Source organism: Anthonomus grandis, chromosome 1 (genome assembly GCF_022605725.1).
Source record: "Anthonomus grandis grandis chromosome 1, icAntGran1.3, whole genome shotgun sequence".
Classification (NCBI taxonomy): Eukaryota; Metazoa; Arthropoda; class Insecta; order Coleoptera; family Curculionidae; genus Anthonomus; species Anthonomus grandis.
Window position 1 is genome coordinate 56,294,778 of NC_065546.1, and position 21,095 is coordinate 56,315,872.

The window sequence follows — 21,095 nt, forward strand, 5'->3', positions numbered from 1 at the left end:
TTCTGAAATTTGGTTCGGGTATGAAACGCGTTTCCTGAAAAATTGGTTGCAATTGTCAACCGATCATTTTTTTCGGTATCTTCGGTTATTCCTACGGATGTCGTGGTTTAAAAGTATTTATTCAGAGTTTAATCCGGAAATCCTGTATTTGTAGGGTATGTTATCTTGATCTAATGGAGGTATGTATTTAATATTTGTTTAAAAAGGTAAAAACCTCCATTTTTGAAAAAACATTTACGCACAGGACCGATTTCTTCATCATCCCTACTACTAGAGCTTTCGTCACTGCTGAGGAGCAGGAGCTCAAATATACCAACAGCATTTGCATTCATTATGGGTATTATAAATAATAATAGGTACCTTTAATACAAAAATGAAATTTGTAACCTAATATTATCAAACGAAAACAAGACCAACGACCAACAAGAAAACAAAGCGTTCCATTTCAAACCGATATTTTCAGGAATCGTAAAAATACCACTTCTAACCGACGATTCACCAAGGTTAGGTTACGGAACTTACCCAAAATCGTAATGTAATGTAAAAATTAATAAATAAATACCTGAAAAGTAAGGTAATAAAAAGGTCCCAATCTCTTATTAAATATCACAATATATTTAAATATTACATTACAAAGTATATAATTAAAAATAAGAAAAATACACCCCACTGGCCGACATGCATCAAGAATCACGCCCATAACAATTTCTTAGGAATAAACCGGAATAAATGGAATAAATAACTCCACTCCCCCGGTTTCCTTCAATATTCCAACAAATTATGGCACACACAAAGAAAGACAGAAAGTAATATAACAGGCTCGTGCATCAATATTTTTACAAGTGCTAAGAAGGTTACCACTAAAGTAAACATAAAAACAATTTATTTACATTATCAACAATAACTCCTCATTCTCTCATCGAATAAATCAGCTCATTTATGAGGCACTCTCACACTCCTGGCCATCTCAACCTTAATAGGGACAATCTTTATCGTTCGCGAATCCGGTTTCGGACTAATTTCCATTACGTGAGCCTGAATGGTGCTCTCCTCCTCGTTTAAAACCTTTATCGGAACCGTATTAGGTTCGTCCCCATTCAGAACCCTTACGTTTACAAACTCCGATAAACCTCCCTCAAGCACTTCGTCGCTAGTGGTAAAACTGGGGTTCAAATGGGGCTTTTCCGTTTGAAATAACCCTTGCAGCGAAATGGTGGATGCTTCGGTCACCAGCAGAGGCTTAGGGGTCACCACGTTAATGTGAGATATACCATCGATGATTTCCGGTTTCCCTGACGGATTAACGAGCAAGTCCTTGCTGTTGGCCACTTTACTGTCGCCAAATATTTCGTATTTACGGTCCTCCCGTTGCCCAGCCGGGTCTGGTTTACTTGCCCTTAAGATTTCATTTAAAACCGGATCTTGCATGATAACCGTCTCATTATTACCCTCGACGATCTTAATCAAAGTTATCCTGGAAATCTCCCCGATTTTATCCACAGTGGGCACTTTAGTGTCTTCATTTGTTTGCACCTGGACAATCCTGTTTACTTCTATCAAACGTTCTACTTTGCTTGAGGTCTCTGGTGAGCTCGAAGCGGACAGCATGGTCTCAGTAGCTGATTCGGAATCAGTTAGTTCCGCAAAAATGTGATGTAGAGTGGTCATGCCTGCTTCCGTAGACTCAGCAGGAGGCTCTGTGGTCGTCGAAACAACCGCGGGAGTGTTCATTTTTCTTTTGGCAAACAAATTTTTATTTCTCGCCTTGATCGCTTCGGTATCTACGTCTAAGTCGTTTTTAAGTTCACTAGCAGCAGGTTTATTGACTATCCTGGCCGTGGTTGATGTTGGTTCATTATGCGTGCTACTGTATCTGTAAAGAAGCTTATTTAAAGGTAACGGAGTGGTAGGGCGAGCCCCAAAACTCCTTCTAGTCACTTCAGCAGATGGTTTCTTGAAAGCCCCCTTACCGAAAGCCCGTTTAGTGCTCTGATTCTCCGCCGAAGCAGTTTTTCTCGTGAAACCAAACTTAGGACGGCCGTTTACGGGCCTTAAGGTGCTCCTGCGATGGTACTCCGTAGTGCTCTCAGGAACCTTGTCGGTCGTTTCCGTTACATCATTTTCGTTTATTACTATGTGGGACTCGTTGCGGGTGTTTAGTGCGGACATGAGGCGTGAAGAGTTGACAGTTTTTGTGTCATTCTCCTCGTTAAAGTTGGTGTTTGATTCGAACTGGTGCGTGCGTCCTATCGATGATGTATATACGGTGTATTTAAGAGGGTCTGTTTCAGTAATTGCATCATCATCGTCATCATCATCTTCTTCTTTATTTGCGAGAGTGGTTGCTAGAACTGGTTCTTCCGTTTCTCCTAAAGGCTTGGGAGATGCGTCGTGTTCAGTATCAAAGGAAGATTTGGAGAAAGTAGAGTTTTCTCCGGTGGTGTTCTCTTCTTCGTCAATTGGAGTTGGGGCGGTTGAAGTTTGGTGTCTAGTATACAAGCTTAATCTGATTTTACCGTTCGTTGAACTTGATTCTTCAGTGGGGCTTTTCTCGGTTAAACTATTGTATTCAGTGTCGTTGTCATCCTCCTCTTCAGCATCATCATCCTCTTCTTCATCTTCTTCTTCACTAGGGTTTGAAGTAGTTGTTGTAGACGTATGTCTTGTATACAAGTCTAATCTGATTTTAGTAGTTGCTTCTTCAGTGGGATTTTTTTTTGTAAAAGTCTGCTTGGGTGGGCAATCAAGCTCTTCTTCAAAGAAATCATCATCATCCTCTTCCTCATGTATGGTGGGCGTATGCCGAGTTGGTTCTTCGCTAGTGCTTGATGGCGTAGAAATCTTTTTAGGTGAAAAATCATACTTAGAAGACACTTCTTCAGTGGTACCATCATCATTATCTTCCCCCTCTTCCTCTTTAAATATATTTGAAGTTGTGGACGTATGTCTTGTATAAAGTCCCAGTCTAAGCTTGCCGTTTGTTGAAGTCGGTTCTTCTGTGGTACTTTCTCCTATAAAAGTCTTTTTAGGTGAGAAATTAAGCTCTTCTTCAGTGGTTTCATACTCTTCGATATCTTCTTCTTCAATTGCATTGGGTGTAGACGTGGTGGATGTATGTCTTGTATATAAACCTAATCTGACCTTACCACTGGTTGAAGTTGGTTTTTGTGTGGTACTTTTTACTGTGAAGGTCTTTTTAGGTGAGAATTTGTACTTCGATGAAGCTTCTTCAGTGGTTTCATCGTCACTGTCTTCTTCCTCCTCCTCTTCTTCTTCTTCTATTGCACTGGGTGTAGTAGTGGTAGATTTATGTCTTGTATATACTCCTAATCTCAGGTTAGCACTTGTTGAAGCCGGTTCTTCTGTGGTACTTTTTCCAGTAAAAGTTTTCTTAGGTGAGAAATTGTACTTAGAATAAATTTCTTCAGTGGTCTCACTATCACTGTCTTCTTCCTCCTCTTCTTCTTTTTCTATTGCACTGGGAGTAGTAATAGACGTATGTCTCGTATAAAGTCCGAATCTGAGCTTACCACTAATTGAAGTCGGTCCTTCAGTAGTAATTTTGTCAGTAAAACTTGTCTTAGGGGAATAATTAAACTTAGAAGAAACTTCTTCAGTGATCTCACCATCACTATTTTCATCCTTTTCTTCTTCTTCGTCTATTGTACTGGAAGTAGTACTAGTGGACGTGTGTCTTGTATAAACCGCTAACCTAGGCCTCCCACTTGTTAAAGTCGGTTCTTCTGTGGTATTTTTCTCCGTAAAAGTCTTCTTAGATGAAAAATCGTACTGAGAAGAAACTTCTTCAGTGGTATCATTAGCCTCTTTCTCCTCCTCATTTTCTTCTTCAGCTGGGTTTGAGGCACCAAAAGTATGTCTATTATACGGGCTTAGCCTTAAACTGTTCTTCAAAGAAACTGACTCTTCAGTACTGGTTGGAAATTTAGAGGAGTCTTCTGTAATACCAGTGACACCTTCATTCTCTTCTTTTTCTTCCTGATTTTTGACAGTGGGGCTGTTATACAAGCTTAAACTGAGGCCATTGCTTGCATATGCCTTCTCAGTTGATAAACCTGCTTCACTATTCTCCTTCTGTCCTTCAACCGATTTCGAAGTCGTATGTCTCGTATATAAACTCGACCTAGTTGGACTGAAAATATTCCTATCTTTGTCATCCTGCAACTGATCAGAGAGAGACTGTAGAGCAGAAGTTCTGCCCCTGAAGAACCGCTTTTTAGGTTCACTCTCTGTACTCTCATTAAACTTTCTAATAATCTTTCTGGTGCGTAAAATCCTGGTTGGTGCCGTACTACTGGCATCCAATTTACCCCCATAGGAACTCACCACCTCCTTGGACTTCCCGAATCTGTACTTGCCGGGCTTTTCCTCGAAACCGAGAGTATTAACGTGGCTGCTTTCTCTGATGTTCGACTCTGACAGTTTTATATTCTCGTCCTCCTCCTCCCCGGGTTCTTCATCTGTTTGGTTCAACTGCCTCGAAGTGGATTCAGTGGTGGTTCTTTGTCTGAATATCGGGATCCGTTTGCGCTTTGGAGCCGTCACAGAGTTCGAGGAAATATCGTCTGATGGAGCACTCGGGGTTGTGCTGCTTGCACCCTTGAATTTCCTTATAATTTTCCTGGGTCTTAAGGACGGTTTTGTCGTGGTGGTTGTTTTGCTCGCTGGCTCTTCGACTACCCTTCGTGACTTACCGAAAGCCGTTTCCCCGAGGGCCTTTCTGGCAAGTGTAATGGTCCTAGGGCCAGTTTTCTCCGCTTCATCCAGTGGCTTTTCAGACGTGGTAGTCGCTACCGGTCTTCTTCGTTTATTTTTCGATACGAATCCGCCCCGTAGGTCCACAGCGGTCAGGGAGGACAAATCGGCCAACTCTACGGGGCGATATTTTCGGTTGTATTCCTCGTTAAAGTCCACGGGGGTCGCGGTGGTAGTCGCAATGCGTTTTCGGGTTCGCGGTTTTGTTTCGACTGTTCTTTGGTACTTTTCTTCTTGTTCGGAGTCCTCGTTGAGGTTCCGGTTCAGTTTATTAAATCTGGTTCTGGTTCTAACGGTGGCGGGAGATGGCTCAGTGGTGGAAGAAGAGGAAGAAGAAGAAGTGGGTCTTACTCGAAATTTAAAAGTTTGACTCACCTTGGTTGCGGTCGTGGTTGTAGGTTCCGGTTTTGACGTGGTAGAACCGAAAGAGAACGGTCTCGGTTGGTAAAGGGCCGGACGTTTCTTTTTGTTGGTTTCCGGTTCGGTTATTGTAGATGAGCCGCTATTACTTTCTGTCGCTTGTGTGCTCGTTAGGTTTACACTTTCAGTTATTGTTATTAAGTTACTTAAGGTTTGTGATTCTGGTGTGTCGGTGATGGTATCGTTCGAGTCTTGTTGGTTGCTTTCGGTAGGGGTCGCTCTGGAAATAGAAAAGTGTGGTTAGGTTTTGAAAGTCTACTGAATTTGCTGCAAGGATTGAGTTTATTGAAAATCTGAGTTTACTTTTGAGTTCGTTTGAAAGAAATAGCAGAGAATGACCACCATATCAATAGGTTTTTCTTGATTTTTGAGAGAGTTTTTTAATTTGAATAATTTACCATCAGGGATACTAAATATATGATTTTTTTGGGATTTTGGGGATACCATCAGTGGTACCAAAAATGTGATTTTACCAATAAATTTTCGGAAAAAAGTACCATGAAAAATATCATGTCGTTGAGATTATCTTATTTCTCTAAAAAACTTGCGTTTGTCGGAACAACATCAATTTTGGAATACTCGGTTAAATATCTATTAAATACATTGGCAAAAAGTAGGTAGAAATGAGTGCATACCATGTCGATGAGTTCACCTTAATTTTTAATAAAATTTGCTCTTTTCGGGAATATCATCAGTGGTATTACAAATGTGAGTTTACTATTGAATCGGTTGAATAACATTAGCTACTAATTCTTACCATGGTCGATGTGTTTATCGGAATTTTTAGGAAAATTTTGTATTTTTGGAAATACCATCAATAATACAAAAAAAAATTGATCTTGTGAGTACCATATCGATGGCTCTTACTTCATCGGAAATTTTGAAGTGAACAACTGCCACTATTACTTCACACTGACGTGTACATACCGGCATGGGCCACGCCCAAAACACAGCCAACTATGATTTTTAAAATTAGGCCACATTTACATACAGTACATCCCAAAAGTCATGTCTAAATTCATTTAAAATTCAGGGATGTGTTCGAAAAAAAATGCTCGGACCCGTCGATTTTTATTTCAAGATGCGCATTTTTGTACGTGAAGTTTGTATATACAGGGTTGCTCAAAAATAAATTACGACCATCAACTTCATTTTTTCAAACGAAAGCATCTTTTTTTTTATTTAATTTTTGAATTTCTCGTGGAATTCTACGTATGTTTCATGCATCATGTCCTATACCTAAAGTCAACAGTTATCGAAAAAAAGAGGACCAAACATTATTATTAAAGTTCACCTTACGAGTCACCTTATCTCTGAGAATTCTTAAGGCGCCTACAGACGGACGAACATACCTTGAGATATGTACGCGCGTAGAAGTATGCGCGTACATATACGTTTTGTCGAAGTTCCCTACACACGTAAAGATAATTTACTATTAAGTTTGTTTTTAATCATGGGGACCGTCAATAATCATGATATAAATTTATTAGCAGTGGCGTGTGTGTGCATAATAAAGAAAAAACAAAAACAATTAGTGTATAAACGAAAGCCACGAAGTAAATGGGTGAAGAAATGGTTGTTACAGCGTGATCGATTTTCACATATATAAAGCTACTAGAAGAACTTCGTTTAGAACCGGATGATTATCGAAATTATCTCCGCATGGATGGAGATAGCTACGTATTACTTTTAAAATTAGTAACACCACTAATCCAGAAACAAGACACGTGCATGAGGTCTGCCATATCACTACATGAAAGACTATCAGTTACACTTCGATACCTACTGGCGGAAATTATGAAGATTTAAAATTTTCTAGTATTATTTCACCTCAATCGCTAAGTAAAATAATTCCGTAGACCTGCAGTGCTACTTATCAAGTATATACTAACTATTGAATATATAAATATATAAAGTTTTACTAACTATTGAAGAAAATAATACGTTAATCTTTATTAATAAACTCATAAACATAAGTATCTACAGTTAACATATTAATTTCAGAGAAATGTCAATATGGTAGGCGAGCCAGCTACCTATTGAGGTTAGTTATTTCCTCCTGATAATTTGCAAAACGCCGTACCAATAGAATATATTCCAAGCCAAAACTGTCCTAATAATTTCTTATATAGGTTCAAGTATCATGGTTTAAAGTTAGTTACAAAGCTGACAAGGCTATCCGTTTCGCACACTTCGTTGTCAAACTGTTGTAGATCGTTATTCTTAGAAGAACGTGTCTGAAGTGACTGAACAGTAAGTATCTGTTTTATTGGTAGCATATCTTAAGGTTGTGGTGTTTGAAATGAATAGGTATTAAATAAATTTTGTGACACATTTTGCTGGTGTGGAGCAATCTGCGATGGATAAGTATAACTCTGAGGATAATAATAAGTACTAGTGGAGGTACTTGTGTAAAAAATAGAAATTCTGTGCATGGTTGAGTTTCGTGATAGAACACGTACTCAAAGAGAAGCTGCTCAATTATTCAATGAAATCCATCCTGATCGTCCTCCGATATGTCAAAAGGTGGTGAGTAGAATAGAGGCTAAATTTAGAGAATTCGGTCATGTTAGAGATCTGCCGAAATCTGGTCGTCCTGCTCGAGATGAAAATGAACAACTTGACGTTTTGCTTTCTTTGGAAGAAAATCCATGCACTCCTCTGTCGCAGATTGGGGCATATTTACACATGGCGAAATCTATATTTCACTGAATAGTTAAAAAGCATAAATATCACCCCTACAAAGTTATTCGTGTGCAAGGGTTATTTGATGACGGTTTCAATAGGCGAAATGAGTTTTGTGAACGATTACAAAACATGTGAGGAGTGTCTTTTCAAATGGGGATATCTACATCTTATCTTTTTTTTCAGGAAATCAAAAAAACTGTTAGAACAAATACGAAAATATTTGCGGATAAGAGGTTTTACTGTTTAGAAAGTACATAAACCTACTATTAAAACACAATGTTCCGAAAAAAATCATGCCTTTTAATTTTGATGTTAGAAATTTCCAAAAATGTATGACGAGATAAAACAAGTAAAATCTGTATTGTTGTGACGAATTCATAATAAGTTACTTATTATATTGGGTATTACGTCACTTATAGCAAAAATCAATTTAGAAATTTTTATCTCACACGCTCAAGTTCATATTTCTTTTAAATACGTGAATAAGTCTATTTTCTTCTTCTTTTCAATAATTGTTGAGCGTGTGAGATAAAAATTTCTAAATTGATTTTTGCTATAAGTGACGTAATACCCAATATAATAAGTAACTCGAGATAAAACAATTTATACTTATTCCAGGAAGTTGATACATTCAACTTTTGGTTCTCTCTCTCACTCTTTCTCTCTGTTTCAAGTGCCTGGAAGAAGATAAATATATTTTACTATTTCCAGGCAGTTGATAAACATTCTTTCAGTTCTCCATGGAGGAATTTCCAGGGAAAAAATTAACAATCTTTTATCCCTAGACATACAGGGATCATCCATAAACTACATGATGCTTCTATTTTTCAATATAATTAAAAACACGTCAAAATTCTTGAGCACCTCCTGATTTCCTCTATTTATCTTTCTATCTTTCTCTCAACTGTCCGGAATAAATATAGAGTATTTGCGTATTATTGTTATGATTTCCATATTATATCTGGACTTCTAAGGCACTTGAAGGAGGATATACATATTCTTCAACTGTCTGAAAGTGATGGAGAGAGATGAACATTTTCCACGAAATAAAACAGAAAGAGATAGAGATACTGCTTGACTAACTTTGGCCATTTCAAAACCTCACCGTCCTTTATGAGTCCATTTTTTGCGTAACTTTAAATTGAGATAAATGAAGATATCCATCAAAAATGAAGTGGACATAATACATATCTTTTAATATAAAACGATAATTGTCGTTTGCGTAAAATAAAACCCGTTTTACTTGCATGAACTATTTAATAGATACAAAAATGACCTAAAAACCGGGACGTGGCAGTTCCAATTTCACGTAACAACGCACGTTAGAAAATTAAAGGAAATCGATTTTTTCCAGAGAGACACAAACTGAATTTGGAATGTTAGAATTATTTCTAAACACTAGATGAAAATTCTGGTACGTATTTGATTTTCTAAAATGCGGTTAAATATGCGTATTAAATGTTGCAAAATAATTTAATTTAGAGTTGTTAGTATAGGACCTTCAGATATTTTTTTACTTAAGTAAAGATTTATATGTTTATTTATTTCTTGATTATCTGATAACTTGCAGTAAATAAAAATAAGTAACTTCTACCATTTGGTTAAGTTAATATTATGGCAAAATTTTGATACAATGTTGTTGTAATTCTACAACGGATAAAAACTGTAAATTCAACACAATTTAAAATAAGTTAATCCGAGGCAACGTCGCCTTTGCTCCATGCCGCTACTAGCCTTTTGATGTTCTATAAATAACCGCGACCCGCGCGGCATCTTTGTGCGAGTCGCTCCTCACCTCTCAGCAAGTCGCCTTTGAGCCGTCTCGCGGTGTCGTCTCCGTCCAGTTGTAAAGATGGAAGACACACTCGCAGCAAATCAAAATTGAACTTTGTTGTTTTTTTCTTAAACTAATTTAACTTTACAACAAAAAACCGCTGCAGAAATTGAAGGCGGTTGAGTGAAGCAGTAATCGGCCCCCATGGTGGAGCAGTTCTTCTTAAAACCTTAAATTTGTAAGTAAAGTTTCTCCTTACATAGGAGAGCGCTACAAGTGATTGGGGCAGGAAAAACCTACCCACAAATGTCACACAATTGTTTACACGAGTAATAGAATACATAGAATATCCTATTTTGAAAAATCCATTTCAATTAATCCCCTTTTGTCTTGAACTAATTGTAAATATCCCCTTTTGTTTTGTTTATTATTAGTAAGAAGTATGAGTTTTTGTTTTAACTACATTTTATCAGGATAATAAAAAATGAAGCAGATCTTTAATATTTTTTATTACAAATATCTTAGACGCTGTCAAAAATAAACAAAACACAAATATTAGGTCAAAACAACAAAATATTAGTGATCAGAAGTTGAAAATTTGTTAAACTTTTATTTCACCTATATCATCTGTAAGACAATCACACATATTTTCCATTTCGGGGTTTGATTGTACCTCGGAAGCACTATTTGGATCATCAATTATTAATTTTTTGTACCACTGTAGTTCTTCCAAATTAAACCACTCATCACCAAACTGCTATTATTAAAGTTTTTTTTGCAGAAATTTGTAGTACGCAGGGGAAAGTTCATGAACCTTTTTACCTAAGGCATATCAGCCTTAACCGAGTTATGTCTACTTAACTACCAAAAAAGGTACTGAAAAATACTGAACAAAAAATAACTAAAATTATAAATAAGTAATTGACGTATTAAATTATAATATTGATTAAATATTTGTAGCAATAAATTGAAATTAAAAGTATATTAATAAAAATTTAAATAAGTGAGACAAATCTATGGTTAGTAATATTTAAATGTTCAGTGTGAATTTAAAAAAATATGAATAAAAGAAGTTGACTGAAATTATTAATATAATTATTGAAATTAATGAAATTTCAACGGGGCGTTAGTGAAAATAAGGAATAGAAAAATAAAACGCTACACAACATGCTTTCTAATTTCTTTCTCCAGTCGACCGAAAACCCGGTCTGCTGGTAGAAAACTGTGGCCTCGTACTGGAAAAAATAATGTTATGTCCATAAGATGTCTTGGGGAGTCATTCAAAAGGTAGAACAGGAGCATGTGGCTATTCTTGTTTTGCCCTCCGCAACCAGTCTTATGTGAAATACATTAGCTTCTAGTGTTCAGCAGATCCCACTTTGGTAGAACCTCTTGCTGATTGTGACTCATCCCATGAGTAAAAAACAGGATCTTTTGAATCTAAAGGTACAAGACAAAAATTGTATAAACTGAGCTGTCTGGCATAAAAGGCATCTTGTATGGGGGTCCTAGGCAAACATTGAACCTGTTTTAGGTCAAAACATACATTTGCACGGAGTTTATGTATCCTCTGTTCTGTTATTAACTATTGCTTTTTGGCCTTATCTTTCTCATTTTTTATTTTATTACGCCATAACACGCAGACATTGCAAGCATCCGTAGCTGGTGATGCAAATCCTGGTTGATATTGAATTCTCCTATAAAAATTTTATAAAACATTGTTTTTTTAACTTTCAAATCATCCGTCACAGAACTATTATAAAGTTGCCATAATTTCTTTGCATTTAATTGTGATGACAAGTAAATCCTTTTTGACTTTTGTCGGCCATAATAGGTTCGTTCTCACAGCAGTAAGAAACAAGTTTTCGACAAATAAACATGCGCAGTAGAGTAAAACGCGTTCGCACAGAAACTTCTGATCGGTTTCAAATGAAAAGTTTGATGTTCTTACAGAAATTTCTGATTGTCATCTGATAGTCAGACTTGTTTTCGGATTTATTTCAAGCAAAGTGTCAGAGAATTCGTGTAGCCAGTCAACGTCGATCTTCGGACTATGAACATAACCTCTAAATTGTTGGATCAGTCTAAAAATACATATTAAGAAATATATATAGATACAGATTTTTAAAGAACATTTACTTGAAGAACGGATAAGGCACAAAAATCAAAACTATTTTAATGAAACCGTGTCCCAATTTAATAAAATAGAATTTCTCGACCATTTTAGAGTAAGCCCTGAAGTAGCAAATAATCACACAATCTTAAACTCTATTAATAATATACAGCTATTTTAAGGTTGTAGCGTAAATTGTCTTTTATGTTTTATTTATTTTCCCATTTCCTAGTGGCATAAAAAAGTGAGGTTATTTTTCTTCTCCACTCAACCCGTATATTTTAAATATATATGTAAGTTGTAATATTTTACGCATGCGCATCAAGAATGGTTTGGAAACAAGTTTCAAACTTGTACGAAATTTGCAGTGAGAACAAACCTAATGTCTCTCTTGTGCAGGCATTTTATTTAAAAATAAACGAAGGCTTTGTTTTTGGTTTTCGTCGCGATTACCATACCTATTTCCACCTCGGTTTTCTGCCGGCGTTTTTCCTTTATGTAATGTTTTACACAGGTTCTCTAATCTTCTTTTTGTAATTCCAAAAGCAATAATAAAAAATTGTTTACACACTACAATCACACTTTTTTTCTTTGAAAAATAAGTGATACTGGCAGCTCAAATTCCTATTCTTGACATTTGATTTTGCCGCATAGTTTTCCTTTCTTTGTGCATCATAAGGTAAAGCTATTTTTTATTTTTTTTCACCAATGACAAACGAATACCTAGTAACACACTTAAATTTACTTTTACCAGAACGATGTAAACAAGTTTTCTTGAAATCCGTACACAGAGGATCTTTATCAACATATCTACAAAAAAATATATCACTAGTACTAAAAACAAAACAGACAAAAAACAAATCAAAACGCGAACTATTTTATACACTTACAATTTCCTTTTTCGAAGTTTCTTTATACTCCTTTGCTTTTTACCACCACTATTTAAAGCCTCTACCGTTTTATCTTTTATTTTCTATCAATATTTTGTCTTCAACTATAACCTCACATTCTCACTTTATTATTAATTTACAGAGTGGCTAAGAGCACAGTATCGTGCCTCTGACTATACGTAAATGATAGTTGGAATGCAAGACCGCACTGCCTAGAACGTAGGACCTATAATAAGCCCCTTATTAAATATAATTGTTCTTTTTTACATAATTAGTTTACAGTATAATAAAATTTAAACCAAACATGTAAAAAATATAATGTAAATATCACCTTTTTGAGAAAAATCAAAATAGTAAAGGTTTAGTTTACTAAGGATATATCACGTTTTGTTTCGGTTTATAATGGTTAAAATATGAATTTTAGCACAGATAAACGGATTCAAGACTTAATTTAGTAACAAATATTATTTTTTCCGATAAAGCCACGCTTTGTTTGAATGGTAGTGCGAACAGACAAAATTGTCGATATTGGGCAACAGAAAATCCGCATTGGATCATGGAGGTAAACACCCAGTACCCTCAAAAACTAAATGTGTGGTGTGGAATAGTGCGCGGAAGAGTACTAGGTCCCTTTTTCTTTGAACAGACTTTAACGGGACAAGTGTATCTCGATTTTCTCCAATTTGAATTAGTTCCAGCAATACTAGCTTTATTTCCAAATCCATTGGACCCAGACTATCTTGATGAAGAACTAATTTTCCAGCAAGATGGCGCTCCTCCGCACTATGCTGCCACTGTGCGTACATTTTTGGATGAAACCTTTCCCAATCGGTGAATAGGAAGGAGAGGAGCCATCGAATGGCCTGCTAGGTCGCCAATTGACCAATTGACTTTTTTTGTGGGGATACCTCAAGTCGAAGGTATTTGTTACTAGGCCAAATAATCTAAACGACTTGAAAGAGAGAATTCGCAGAGAAGTGCGCGCCATAACTCCGGAAATGATTAAAAATGTGCAACAAGACTTTATTGATCGCCTTGGATATTGTCAAGCCGTGAATGGCAACCATTTTGAACATTTTACTTAATTTTTGTTCTTTTTTTATTTGTTACATAAATCGTCTTTTTTCGATAACTGTTAATTTTAGGTATAGGAAATGATGCATGAAACATACGGAGAATTCCACGCGAAATTCAAAGATGAAATAAAAAAATGGGCAACTTGAAATAAAAATCGACGGGTCCGAGCGTTCTTTTTCGAACACACCCGTGAATTTTAAATGAACTTAGACATAACTTTTGGGATGCACTGTATAAGAAATAACTGAGAGGTTATGATTTCAATGACAAAATTAAAAAAAAGTGACTCACCCAACTGTGGTAGACTCCTCAGGTGTCGTAGCATCAAGGCTGCTTCTGAAAAGGAAAAGCACACTTGTAATGGTGTCTTTTTAGTGTTCATTTTATAAAACTCATAAATAGGAAAAAATCTCTAATAAACCCCAATAGAATCATTCCTTCTTTCTCTTACTTGATAGGTTCGTTATCTTCAACAGGAGATGACGTGGTAGACCTACGGATTGTAGAGTATTTAGACTCAATATTATCGGCAGTTTCAGGTGAGATGGTCGAACGCCTCCTAAAAATCAAAAATAATATCCTGCCAGAATAAAACTACTTCATACATACCTAACTTCCTCGTTCTCTTCGGTCGCAGGTTCTGTAGTTGTGGTACCACGTCTTTCCACTTCGTACCTACAAAAATGAACATAATATAGAGGTTTTTAGGTGTATTCTTTATTATTTAGTACTTTTGCTCATCCTCATTGTCAGGTGCCAGTGCAGAAGCAGTGGTGGTTCTCCTAACAGAGACATATTTGGTCTCGGGTTCTGGCGAAGCTGAAGTCGTCGAAGGTCTTTGTCTTCTTATGTTAACGTATTGGGGGAAATTGGATTTTTGAGTGATGGTGGCCTCTTCGTCACTCTCATCGGTCGGGTCTGTTTCACCGAGGATTTTATTCCTTTGAAAACTGCTGAAAGAAAATTACTATTGAAAAATAACTGTTGCATAGGCAGCGATATCAAGACATTTAGTTTGTCAACGTATTTTTTAGAGAAAAATGGCTGAAGATGTTACTCATTCAATGGGTTTATCTTACTTTTTAAGAAAGTCTTGGATTTGCAGGGAAATTTATTAGTGGCACCAAAAATTTGATTTTGACATTGAATTTGGCGGAAACAATTAGCTGGAAAAGAGTACCGTGCCAATGGGTTTCTCTTATTTTCTAAGAAACTTTTATGTTTTTGTAAAAGCCATCAGTAATACCAAAAATTTGAGTTTTCGTTTTTATTGATATCTGAGTAGTTGTATCAAAAACATATCCTTACTTTGAATTTGTTTTGAAAAAGAAGAGAAAATGAGTAATATTTCCATAATCCTTTCCTGATTTTTAGTTCTATACAGTAATACCAAAAAAATGTACCCTTATTTTAACTGTTTTACTTTAAGTAGTTAACATTCTCATCGCTTAACCTCACCTAACTGTTTTTAATAAAATTCCAATAATAAAAACACTTCAACCTGAGAGTTTTACATACGAGGGTCCTTAAGATAAAATTATTATATAAATATTTCATTGCAACACATAATCCGTTTAATTTACGAAAAAAAAATAAGATGAACGTATCAATTTTAACGCTGTTTTCCTTTTTTATCTTGAATGTTAAGGCAGAGGTGTATAGAGACCGGTTCCTAGAACAATACAATAAAATAACTAACCCTGAAAGCAGTTACTTCTCAAAAGATGGAGTGCCATACCATACCGCGGAGACTTTAGTGGTGGAATCGACGGATTATGGACACGAAACTGATTCTGAGGCATTCAGGTAAGTCCTTTAAAAACCGTGTTTCTTTTTAAAAAAAAAAAATGCCTTTTTTTAGTTACAATGTTTACCTGAAAGCTGTTTATGGGGCAATCACTGGGGACTTCGAGCCGTTTAATGATGCTTGGGATATGATCGAGCGATATATGATTCCGAGATTGCAAACGAATTCCGAGAGGTAAAAGTTTCATTTATAATTTTATCAATTTCAGGCAGATCATCTTTTAATATTGAACAATTGATCATTGACTTATAACTTCACCCTTTTCTTATTCCAGGCAGATAATTTATAATCAGATACTTTTCCAAACAGTTTGAGTATTAAATTAAAAATTTAATCAAGTCCAGACTATTCATTAATTTATTTCTTATTTAACCCATGATAAACCCATGATTTTGCGCACCGTCAGGCACTTGATTAATTTTTTTTTTTATTCCAGACAAATCGGATGTTAATTTTAATAATTTCATCAATTCTAGGCAATTGATGAGTAGATATATTTGATGAGTATATTGAAAGTATTTTTTCCATAACTTTAACTCTAGATTCATATTTTCATCAATTCCAGACAGTTAAAAAATAATTAATCAAAATAAGTGTTCTCATTCCAGTTAATTGATTTCAATTTGAGGCATTTAATTGTTTTGTGATATTTCAGTCAGTTGGAGTATAAATTCATAATTTAGACAGTTAATTATTAAATTATTTTTTTGAAAAATTTTAGGCAGTTTATGATCAATTCTTGATTCCTTTTTAAATATTAAATAATTGATCATTAATTCTTGAGTTTTGAGTTATTCCAGGTAAGGTGAACTTGAGGAATTGTAATTCTTTTATTTGAACTCTGATTTATAGTTTCATTAACTCCAGCTAACGGTTAATTATTGATTCGTATTTTTGGTATTACAGGCAATTGACCTAAAAATCCGTGATTTTAACAATTCCAAATAGATTTTGATTCCCTTTTTCTCCAATTGAGTATAGAATGTTACTCATATGATTCCAGGCAATTGATGTGCAAACTTTTTGACTAACAATTATTAATGTCATCAATTCCAGACAGTTGGTTATTGATTTATATTTTTCCTATTTCATTCAAATGACTGCAAAGCCCAATTTTTTAATAATTCCAGGCAGTTAATTATTGATTTTTTATTTCTGAAAATCAGAGTATTACCTCATAATTTCATCAATTTTAAACAATTAATTATAATTCATAATTTTCGCATTCCAGACAATAATTAACCTAAAAATGCACGATTTTTATAATTTCAAGAGTGAATTATTGATTTTTTATTCCTGGCCATCAATTGATAAGTTCGTCAATTGCAGAAAGTAAATTATTTATTCATAATTTTTTGTTAATTAATTGATGATAAACCCATGATTTTGCGCAACTTCAGGCACTTGATTAATGCTTTTTTTATTCCAGACAATTCGAATATTAATTATAAAAATGTCAACAATTCTAGGTAGTTAGTTTGCAAATTCATGATTATTACAATTTCAGGCATTTAATTATTGATTAATGATTTTGTTATTCGTTAATATTTTTGTATTTATGAACTCATAATTTCATCAATTCTAGGCAGTAAATGATTAATTCCAGATTGTTTTTATTCTAGGGAGTAAATAAGATTTTCTATTTGAAGTATTTTTTCCATAACTTTAACTCTAGATTCATATTTTCATCAATTCTACATATATGATTGTTGTTTTTTTTCTTATTTCAGGCAATTAAGCATAGAATCTTAATTATATGATTCCACATAATTGATCTCATAATTTTGCGCACTGTCAGGCACGTGATTAATGATTTTTTTGTATTACAGACAGTTAGAGTATTAATTTTAAATAGTTTCATTAATTCCAGACAGTTAAATATTAATTAATCAAAATAAGTTTTCCCATTCCAGGTAATTGATTTGCAAAGTCATGGTTGTTACAATTTGAGGTTTTTAATTGTTGATTAATAATTTTGTTATATTTCAGTCAGTTGGAGTGTAAATTCCTAATTTAGACAGTTGATTATTAAATCATATTTTTATAATTTTAGACAGTTTATGATCAATTCTTGGCTCTTTTTTAAATAATAAATAATTGATTAAATCTGGAGTTTTGAGTTATTCCGGGTAAGGTGCTGCATCAAGTCAGGCAGTTGAACTTGCGGAGTTTCCCATCTTTGAGCTCTAATTAATAGTTTCATCAATTCCAGACAGCTAATTTGTGGTTACAGGCAATTATCCTGAATATCCCTGATTTTTACAATTTCAAATTGCTTTTGATTCTCATTTTTTCCAAATAAGGTAATTCAGCATAGAATGTTATTTATTGTTATGATTTGAGGCAATTGATGTGTATATCCATAATTCCGAATACTGTCAGGCAACTAATTAATGATTTTTTATACCAAACACTTCAAGTATCACTTTATAATTTCAACAATTCCAGGTAGTTAGTTTGCAAATTCATGATTGTAATAATTTGAGGCGTTTAATTATTGATTAATGATTTTGTTATTCATTAATATTTTTGTATTTATGAACTCATAATTTCATCAATTCTAGGCAGTTGAGGGTTAATTCTAGACTGTTTTTATTCCAGGGAGTAAATCAGATTTTCTAAAGTATTTTTTCCATAACTTTAACCCCAGATTCATATTTTCATCAATTCTAGATATATGAATGTTTTTTTTTCTTATTTCAGACAATTAAGCATAGAATCCTAATTATATGATTCCACGTAATTGATCTCATAATTTTGATGAAAATAAGAATCTGGTGTTAAATATTATTTACTCACTGGAATAAAAAGAGTCTAGAAATGATGAAATTATGAGTTCATACCCCAATGTTCTGCAGTGAAAAATCAATAATCAATAAAAAACTGCTTAAAATAATAAAATCAATAATTAGATTTGTCTAGACACACACTAGCCTGTCAGGCACGTGATTAATGATTTTTTGTATTACAGACAGTTAGAGTATTAATTTTAAATAGTTTCATCAATTCGAGACAGTTAAATAATAATTAATCAAAATAAGTTTTCCCATTCCAGGTAATTGATTCGCAAATTCATGATTGTTACAATTTGAGGTTTTTAATTGTTGATTATTAATTTTGTTATATTTCAGTCAGTTGGAGTGTAAATTCATAATTTAGACAGTTGATTATTAAATAATTTTTTTATAATTTTATAATCAATTCTTGATTCCTTATTTAATATTAAATAATTGATCATTAATTCTTGAGTTTCGAGTTATTCCAGGTAAGGTGAACTTGAGGAATTGTAATTCTTTTATTTGAACTTTGATTTATAGTTTCATTAACTCCAGACAGTTAATTATTGATTCGCATTTTTGATATTACAGGCAATTGACCTAAAAAATCCGTGATTTTAACAATTTCAAATAGATTTTGATTCTCTTTGAGTATAGAATGTTATTCATATGATTCCAGGCAATTGATATGCAAACCTTTTGACTAACAATTAATAATTTTATTAATTCCAGACAGTTGGTTATTGATTTATATTTTTCCTATTTCATTCAAATGACTGCAAAGCCCAATTTATTTAAATAGGATTATTATTACCGATATTATTCATATTATCATCGATATTATTGATTTAATATAAAATAGGACTATGAATTCATAATTTTATCAATGGATTATATTATTTCATATTTTACGCATCCTAGGCAACTAACTTAAAGATACACGATTTCTACAATTCTAGACAGTGAATTATTAATTTTTCACTCTTGGCCATAAATTGATAAGTTTGTCAATTCCAGAGAGGTGATTATTAAATATTAATTCATATTTTGTCTTATTTAAAGTTCTCGGGCACAGAATCTTGATTATATGATTGCAGGCAATTAATGTGCAAACCTATAATTTTGCGCATCGTCAAGTACGTGATTAGTGATTTTTTGATTACAGATAGTTCAAATTAATAATTTCATCAATTCCAGACAATTTTTTATTGATTCAAATTTCTTCTATTCAATTCAAATAACTGCAAAGCCTAATTTTCTTATAATTCCAAGCAGTTAATGATTGATTTTTAATTTCTGTAAAGTGCAGTATGACCTCATAATTTTTTATAAATTTTAGGAAATTGATGATTAATTCTATACTGTTTTTATTCCAGGGAGTAAATCAGATTTTCTATTTGAAGTATTTTTTCCATAACTTTAACTCTAGATTCATATTTTCATCAATTCTAGATATGTGATTCTTGTTTTTTTTTCTTATTTCAGGCAATTAAGCATTGAATCTTAATTATATGATTCCGGGTAATTGATCTGTAAACCCATTTATTCTAAATGATTTCTTATTTCAGACAACGGTTAACGAGTTTATAAATTCTAGGCAGTCCATGATCAAATATTGATTTAAGCCCAGGTTCATCAATTCCACGCAATTGATACTTATTTTTCCTATTCTAGACAATTGCCTTATAAACCTATAATTTTATAATCTCGGGCTGTTGATTGTTGATTAATGATTTTTTCAGTACTATGCAGTATAGGATTTCAGTACTATAAATTCATATATTTTAGGCAGTTAATTACTAAATCATATTTTATTAATATCAGACAGTTTATGATCGATTCTTGACTCTTTTATCAATATTAAATAATTGATTAATTCTTGAGTTTTGAGTTATTCTAGGTAAGGTGCTATGAATTGCTGCATCAAGTCAGGCAATTGAACTTGAGGAGTTTCCCATCTTTGAGCTCTTATTTATAGTTTCATCAATTCCAGGCAGTTAATTTATGGTTACAGGTGATTAACCTGAATATACGTGACTTTTACAATTTCAAGTAGATTTTGATTCTCATTTTTTCCAAATAAGGTAATTCAGCATAGAATATTATTTATTGTTATGATTTTAGGCAATTGATGTGCATATCCATGATTTCGAATACTGTCAGGCAGCTAATTAATAACAAACTGTTCAAGTATCAATTAATATTCAATTCCATACTTTAATTCAAATTTCTTCTATTCAATTCAAATAACTGCAAAGTTATTTGAATTTTCTTATAATTCCAAGCAGTTAATTATTGATTTTTTATTTCTCAAAATCAGAGTATGACCTCATAATTTCATCAATATTAAGCAATTGATTATACTTCATATTTTTCGCATTTCAGGCAATAATTAACTTAAGAATGCACGATTTTTATAATTCTAGAGAGTAAATTATTGATTTTTTATTTCTAGTCATCAATTGATAAGTTCGTCAAGTCTAATTTTAGGCAGTTTATGATCAACTCTTCATTCATTTTTCAATATTAAATAATTGATCACTAATTCTTGAGTTTTAAGTTATTCCAGGTAAGGTGAACTTGAGGAATTGTAATTCTTTTATTTCTTTTTTTTTAACTCCAGACGGTTAATTATTGACTCACATTTTTGGTATTACAGGCAATTGATCTAAAAATCCGTGATTTTAACAATTAAAAATAGATTTTGATTCCCTTTTTCTTCAATTGAGTATAGAATGTTATTCATATGATTCCAGGCAATTGATGTGCAAACTTT

General features: G+C 33.6%; 2 protein-coding genes across 3 annotated transcripts in view; one reads left to right on the plus strand and one right to left on the minus strand.

Moving 5' to 3' along the window:
• Nucleotides 1-592: 592 nt before the first annotated feature.
• Nucleotides 593-21,095, minus strand: part of LOC126739942 (mucin-5AC-like) — a 137,899-nt gene continuing 117,396 nt past the window's right edge. Inside the window, exons 15-19 of one of the 2 annotated variants that reach the window (XM_050445783.1) lie at nucleotides 14,467-14,685; nucleotides 14,345-14,410; nucleotides 14,187-14,294; nucleotides 14,027-14,071; nucleotides 593-5,413 (exon numbers count right to left, since the gene is read on the minus strand). In XM_050445783.1, the coding sequence (XP_050301740.1) occupies nucleotides 934-5,413; nucleotides 14,027-14,071; nucleotides 14,187-14,294; nucleotides 14,345-14,410; nucleotides 14,467-14,685 (4,918 nt within the window). In that variant the 3' untranslated portion in view covers nucleotides 593-933. Of the gene's footprint in view, nucleotides 5,414-14,026; nucleotides 14,072-14,186; nucleotides 14,295-14,344; nucleotides 14,411-14,466; nucleotides 14,689-21,095 lie in introns of both variants that reach the window. The other variant, XM_050445776.1, reaches the window with a different exon arrangement.
• LOC126739960 (exoglucanase B-like) overlaps nucleotides 15,308-21,095 on the plus strand; it is a 32,919-nt gene continuing 27,131 nt past the window's right edge. The window contains exons 1-2 of the mRNA XM_050445804.1: nucleotides 15,308-15,541; nucleotides 15,597-15,716. Of these exons, the coding sequence (XP_050301761.1) occupies nucleotides 15,333-15,541; nucleotides 15,597-15,716 (329 nt within the window). The 5' untranslated portion in view covers nucleotides 15,308-15,332. The remainder of the gene's footprint in view (nucleotides 15,542-15,596; nucleotides 15,717-21,095) is intronic.